Source organism: Buceros rhinoceros, unplaced genomic scaffold (genome assembly GCF_000710305.1).
Source record: "Buceros rhinoceros silvestris isolate BGI_N320 unplaced genomic scaffold, ASM71030v1 scaffold15095, whole genome shotgun sequence".
Lineage (NCBI taxonomy): Eukaryota > Metazoa > Chordata > Aves > Bucerotiformes > Bucerotidae > Buceros > Buceros rhinoceros.
Window position 1 is genome coordinate 24,710 of NW_010411265.1, and position 7,196 is coordinate 31,905.

Consider the following 7,196-nt stretch of genomic DNA (forward strand, 5'->3'; position numbering starts at 1 on the left):
TTCAGTGGAATCTGTAGTGAGATTATGGTTCTGAATTTGGCACTGTTATTTTCTGCCTTGTGGTTTCAAGTAGTTGCTTCTTGTAGAAGAAAACAAATTCCCTGGGGAATTACTTTAAAGGAATTGCTATGAAAGAAGTGGCATTTTTTTCTGTAAGTACAGATGCTTAAAATGCATAATATTTAATCTCTCTAATTACATCGTTTATACCTCTTAGGGAAATAACTGATCTCTCATAGGGAGAGCATAAAAGAAGGTGAATTGTTGCTTTAGTGAATCTATTCTCCACTCCTGACACATTGATTGATGACATAAGACTTTTAGGTGTTTTGTTTTTGTTCCTAGCAACAAGCATTTGAGTACGAATTTGGAGCAATGTATGCCTGGATGTTGTGTGTGTTCACTGTCATCATGGCCTATAGCATTACATGTCCCATCATTGTCCCGTTTGGTAAGTTTTCCAATGAGCCATGGGCACTGTGAGTGAGGTGGGGGCATGTGGGAGGTTTGAAAGGACCAGTTCTTCATTCTTGTTCAAATGCGGGCAATGCTTAGGACTTGGATCCACATTTCCTTCCTGTGGAAAAGCAGAGCAGATGATGGTAATCACTTAGATGCTTATTTCATTTCTCAAGTTTGAGGGAATTGGCTCTGGTGGTGCTTTTTAATAGTTAAGCATAGGAGTTTAGGCAGATTTGAAGATTAGTTTTATTTGAGGATTAGTTTTATCTGTGGGCTCTTGAGGTCTGGAAGAAGCAAGCTGCAGAGGATACCCAGCCAGGAGGTCCACCTTAGTAGCCAAACTTGACTTGAGGCATTCTGATCCTTGAGTCTATTTGAAATAACCTTTGCTATAAAGCTTGACTGATGTATGTAAAACAAAGCACAAAAATAAGTGTGTTGATTCAGTTGCAAGAGACTGGAAAACTACCTGTCCTTTCACTACTGCAGCTCTTCTGCATTGCAAACCATTTATCCAAAAATTGACATCCCAAATGAGAAAGGGGCTGTGGTCATCACTGTGCTATGGACAGCTGTATGCTCCATGGTCCTGACCCCAGGGATGTGACCTGACAATGTGCTGACTGCCTTACTGGGACATGGTCTTGGTGAACACTGTAGCTGCCCTTTGACTGGAAAAGGCAATGCTGTGTGCTCTGACAGATTGGCTGGCTTAGAAAATCACTTAACTGAGAGTTCAGGGCGTCTGGGTGGAGCTCCTGTCCTACGGGACCCTGAGAGAGTCTCCAGATCTCTGAGTCACAGACCTCCTTTTTCTAGGATGTTTCTCTTATTCAGTTGGTTTATCTCCGTCCCACGATTGAACTTAACATTTCTGCTCTAAGTTGCCTATATATCTAGCTTTGAGTTCTTTCTTCTTCCTGTACCAGCCATTAAATCCTGTACGGGTGTGCAAGAAACTTAGCCATCTGTCTAGATCTCATGGACAGTTGTCCATTTTTCGTGACTGTGACATCATCGATGCCTTATTTTATTGCATCTTTTGTTCACAGAGATTCTAGACTGTTATAAGAATTATGTATAAAGAATCATTTCAGCAGCTACAGATATTTCCACTCCGGAAAACTGTTTATCAGGCATAAGTAATACTAAATCATTTTATGTAGTTGGTATTTTCCTTTCCTGTTCCCAAATTTTAGAGAGATAGATGCAACATAAGTAGCTAAATTAGATATTGTTCAGAACTGGTTTTAATCAACAACGTGATTATTGGGAAAATGTGACCATTTTTTCTTTTTTTGTAACAATGTACTTGATTTATTTACGTTTCGTTTTGTGTGCAGTTGTAAATATCTGAATGTACCACTGCATACCAGAGCTGTTGCAATTCATAGCTGTCAGAGCCGTAACTGGGTTTTTGGGGATTTAAGAGATATCTGGCTTGAAATCCAGTTGTGAATCTGTTCCAGGCTGAGAAGGAGATGTTAAGCCACCGTTAGACCTTTTTTTCTTACGAATACAGTGGAGAAGGAGTTGCCAAATCTTTCCTACCAGCTTGCCCTCATGTGCCGGCATGAGGAAGGAGCTCCAGGTTCTTTCTGAGAGCATGAGTGGTGCCACAGAGAAGTGTGTGGAGGGTGGAAGGATGGGAAGACCTCAGGGATCTTGAGCTGGGGATGCAACAAGCTTAGGAGCAGCCTCCTGTCATGTAGCTGTACCCCATTCATATCTGGGTTGTATCCACCATCGGCCAGTCGCTTTGTCAGTGTAGATCTCACAGAATTGCTGCTTTTTATCTCTTGACTCTCCCTTTTTTCCTCCCAGGTTTAATATACATACTCCTGAAGCACATGGTTGACCGTTACAACCTTTACTATGCATATCTCCCTGCCAAGCTAGAGAAGAAGATGCACTTTGCAGCTGTGAATCAGGCCCTTGCAGCTCCAATTCTCTGCCTGTTCTGGCTCTACTTTTACTCATTTTTGCGGCTAGGTAAGTATTACCTTTTCCCACCTAAAAGCTGCTCCCAGCAATCTTGCCAGCTAACCTAAATTACCTGTGATATTTCATAGGCTTTGTGGGCTTTCTTTTTTGCTTCCGTAAAGGGGAGATCATGGTGGTTACCTGTGTCACTGCATTACACAACCTTTGCAGCTTACACAAGTTTGCATAAGATACTCTGATGGCTGCTATCTTGACTTCTTCCTTTTACAGGGGATCATGTGTTCCCTAAATCTGTAGAGTGTGAATTGGCCAGTTGAGTCGTAGAGTGACAGACAGTGAAAATCATTAAATAAACCAAAAATCTATTCAGAATTAGCTCTTTCTAGTAAGGTGGTGTCTGGCTTCACTACGTGCATTTGTGTAGTCTGTGCATAAGTGTAATTTGCCTGCGTGAGTTGCTTACTAGCTCTGCTGTACAGCTGTCATTTAGAAAACGCTGTTAAAATGTTGGCTAATACCTGTGTTCTACATCATCCACCAAACTTTACCTGAAAGACTGCAGGAAGGTGGTAACTCTCCTCCCCGTAATTTCATTTAAAAACTCATGGTTTGTGTAGTTTATTTTAAAAACAGGCACGTTCTGTATTTTGCAAATACTTGGCATTGATAGTACTGGCAGTGGTGTACTAACAGCTTTGACACCAGCAAAGGCAGGAGATAGCTTATGGCTTTTTATCTGTGATAGAGGAGAAAGCATCTGGCATGGAATAGGGATGCCGATGATGCTAGAAGGAGTTGAGCTTCCCTTCTTGGGAAGGAGGCCCTTGGTATCTAACTGTGTCTTGGCCTCTTCTCTGCTTTTACAGCACTGGTGACAGATGATCACGCTTGCATTGTGGTTTTGTAGCATACCAGTAGTAAAAAAGATATTGTTGGCAGACTGTCATCTAACTTTAGAGATAGCTCCCTGAGGATGCAAGAGGTACTTGGAACTATTGCTTCAGGCTGTCCTTGGAATCAAGCAGATGCCCCTGCATTATTCCTGTTTGAGAGCTTGTTTTTTCCCTTATTTTGAAAGCTTTCTTTGCAACCAGGAAGACCAGCAAATCTATGTCCTCTAAAATAGCTGAATTTCTAGACCGTACTTCAAAAAGAAATCAACTCCAAACATGCAGCACCTCTTTAATTGTTATGAAGGAAATCCTGGTGTAGTAAGAATTAAATCTTTATAATAACATTTTCTGGCTCACATCTGTGGTTAAAACCATCATTTGTCATGGAACTTAGTAATGGAAGGTACAGGCTAGATTACCGTGTTTGGCTTGGTCAGTGTAGAGGATCCTGTTTACAGGATGTTGTTCAGCGATTTGTCCGTGCAGGGGGCAGCGTGGCCAAGTGGTATGAGTCTGAGAGGTAGGAACCTGAGATCCTGATTTCACTGCCAATGATCCCATTGCTGCCGCTTGTGCCAAAGTGAAGAAGGGAGGTGCTTCCTTATGTGCAAAATAAATCAGTTTTTGGTGTATGAAGCTTGATTGCTTGACCATTGATTTGTATAGCTTGATCGGTATGGATATTTCAGTCTGCTTGTGGAGTAAAGTGATAATACTCTGTTTTCTCACTCCTTGTGTTAATGTAAGGCTGCCAGGACCTCTCCACCTGTTCTCAGACAGGATTAAATACCACTTGACTGCATACAGAAGGTGATAGGCTGTACTGGTGTCATCTGTTTCCTTCTCAATCACTGTTTTCGTGCTCAGCTCTCATGCCATCCAACCATCCATCCTACACCTAAAGCACCACTGGGCCTCTCACAACAGAGGGGGCGATGGTGCCATCTGCAGTTTGACTCCAGTCTCCTGGAATAGTCACTTAAGTCCCATGGTCTTTAGAGCTGTTGGCAGGGCTGAGAGGACACAGGCTAGAGAAAACTGATCTTTGGAGAGATTTCTCTTTACCTGATCTCTGCTGTTTGCCTCACGGTTCACACCATACGTTGGCTTTGGTGTAGTCCTAAGCTGCCTCACCAGCTGGTAAATACTGATGTAACCTACGCTTATAAAAACCTCTTCTGAAGGACATTCCAGAACACCCATAGGGAGGTATTTCCACTTCCTTTTTTGGTTTGAATAGTGACATTGTTGTGGTTTTTTTGGTTTTGTTTTTTTGCATGTGTGTAGGTTTTTTTCCCTTGTGCAGATCTGTTCTGCACAGGGCTTATATAACCTGCTAAAAAGTGAAACTTCTTTGCATATGCTAGGGTTACCACAAAAATACTGGTGTTGCCTCTTTTGATTAAAGAATCTTGGAAACAGCCACGTTTTGTGGGTTGTTGGGTTTTTTTCCCCGCTAATACCTTATTCAAGTCATCTTTGCAAAATGAGATTCATTTCTTTGGAATATTTCCCCAGTGGATCTGGAGAATAATAAGTCACTGTAATCATTACAACTTTCTCCACACTAGAGGTTGCTACCACATCCTTTCCTATAGTTCTCTCTCTCCCTGCTTCCCCTGCTTACCTTTTAGCTTAGTTCATGTTTTTTCAGTTTCTTCTCTTGTTCCTTTTCCTTGGATTCCTCCCAGTTCTGTCCATATTTTATTGTGGCATCCTATACAGACAAGGCTGCTCAAGTAGCACCAAATTATTTTATATAGGTAACAGAGACTTGCTTTTTTTTCCCCCCCCTCTTCCCATGTTTTGTGATAGCATCATACCAGCTGTATTCTGCAGTGCTACAGGCTTGTTATCCCTCATATCTACATTTCATTTTTCCTTCCAAATTGCAGTTATTTACATTTTTCTATATACAATTTCATCTTACTATTTATATGTGGTGGCTTTGTTTTGTTTTTTCCCTTTGGGTTGCTTGCAAGCCATCCAGTTTGGTGCCATCATCATATTTAATAAATGGACTCGAATACATTTCACAGATCATTAATGAAAGTATTTTAGAAGTGGGTCCAGAATAGATGGCTGAGGGAAGAGGATAAGGATCTCTCAGTCTTGTTTATCATTCAAGTATTTCAGCCACCTTTCTCGGTCTGTAAAGGAACTGGGAAAACAGCTTGTTTAGCAGTTTTACCAGTCAGGGAGCTTTGTGCTTAATGAGGTTCTCCTGTTTGTGGCTGGAAATGGGGTGCCTAGTCCTCTAAGGAAAAAAGCTACGAAACTTCTGAAAATGGGGAAGTTAAAGAAAAGATTTCTTTGTTTGTTTTTCTGCTATGTGTTTTTTTTAACATTGTATTCTCTGGATATTTTTCTAGGCTTTAAAGCACCTACCACCATGTTTACCTTCCTAGTTGTCAACATCACTATTGTTATTTGCTTGGCTTATACTTGTTTTGGCTGTTTCAAGTACCTGAGCCCACTGAATTATAAGGTAAGTGATGGACCTCCAACACCTTTCAGCATCTTCCTATGTGCTTGATGTAGCACCAGCTGTTCTTACTGAGCTCTTTGTGCCTTCTCACTAGCAACATCTGTCCACAAAGGTTAAAGAGGACAGAGAGCAAAGGTAGGCTGCTTGCCACAGCAGAAAGTCTGTCGTGTTATCAGGAACTGAATTTGAGAGGAAAGAGCAGTATGGAAGAAGTGTTCAAGAGGACTGGAGGGAAGGGTACCAGCACTGCACAGAGAACTGTCTATGCAGGTTGTCAGGCGCTTACCATCTCTATATTGTTTTGACTTACCAATTTGATATTGTCTCTCTTCCTTTCCCCACCTGTTACTGGTTACAGATAGAAGACACACAAGGTGAAAGAGGAAACGACACAGATGTACCAACCATCCCAACATCTTCTGTAAGAAGTTAAGAGTTACTAATACTCTTACATTTCCTAGAAAAACTTAATTTCACACTCTGCTAACCAAAGAGCTTGTGTGGGACCTAATAGTTTGAATGGACTGTGGGGACTTCCCATATGCATGTGGGACCAGAGTTACGCAGCTGGGCTCCTTGGCTGTTCCCCGGTGGTGTTCCAGAAGTACCTTCAACTGATGTTTTAGGAGTAGTAGGAGACACGCTACTTCCAGCAGCTCTGTACACTGTGTTCTGGGCTTTACACCAGACAGATCCTCACATCTGGACAACTGCCAAATGCAGTCAGTTGCCACTGCTTTGTGAATTTGAAAGTCTGTAGTAGGTCTTACCTGCCATGTGACTAAAAAGGATGTAGGACCGAGGTAGCAATAGAGGCCCTCGTGCCACAGTCTGCAACTGCAGGTGAGTGTTGCACCAGGAAGCCTCCATTAGGGTGCAAAAGGCCTTAGGTATTAAGGTGAAGAGTGAGAAATGGATGAAAAGAAGAGTGGCAAGGGGAAAATTATCCTGGGTGAGTTATTCCAAGATTATGCTTTGAGAGACTAGTAAAATCCTTACCACTTGTGATTTCAGATGTATGTTCCTCGAGTTTTGCATCCTCATTCTACAGAAAGGATGATGCTTGCCTGTAAGGACCAGCAATCATATGGCACCATGGATGACACTTGTTCACAGGCAGAAGGAATCATAAGTTACTCTGCGGTACCTGCAGTTATTGAGCACGCATCGAGAGGTTCGCTTTGAATGCCAAGGACTAACACAAGGTGGAGCACTTAGTCCAGGTTTAGGAGAACTAATTCCCCACCACCGAAATATTCTGTTGTATTTATGTATTCCTGCCTGCAGAAGAGGTCAGAAATAATTCATTGTGTGGTCTGCAGCTGTGCTCAGAGATTAAAAAGCAGATGCCTTGGGACTGATTGTTTTCCAGGCTGTCTACACACAGTGTGAAACAAACGTGTTGAACA

General features: G+C 42.0%; 1 protein-coding gene across 1 annotated transcript in view; it reads left to right on the top strand.

Annotated features, from left to right (window-relative positions):
• Positions 1-6,972, top strand: part of TMEM63A (transmembrane protein 63A) — a 30,055-nt gene extending 23,083 nt beyond the window's left edge. The window contains exons 18-22 of the mRNA XM_010135954.1: positions 346-451; positions 2,287-2,454; positions 5,672-5,787; positions 6,146-6,208; positions 6,802-6,972. Coding sequence (XP_010134256.1) covers positions 346-451; positions 2,287-2,454; positions 5,672-5,787; positions 6,146-6,208; positions 6,802-6,972 — 624 coding nt within the window. The remainder of the gene's footprint in view (positions 1-345; positions 452-2,286; positions 2,455-5,671; positions 5,788-6,145; positions 6,209-6,801) is intronic.
• Positions 6,973-7,196: the final 224 nt, after the last annotated feature.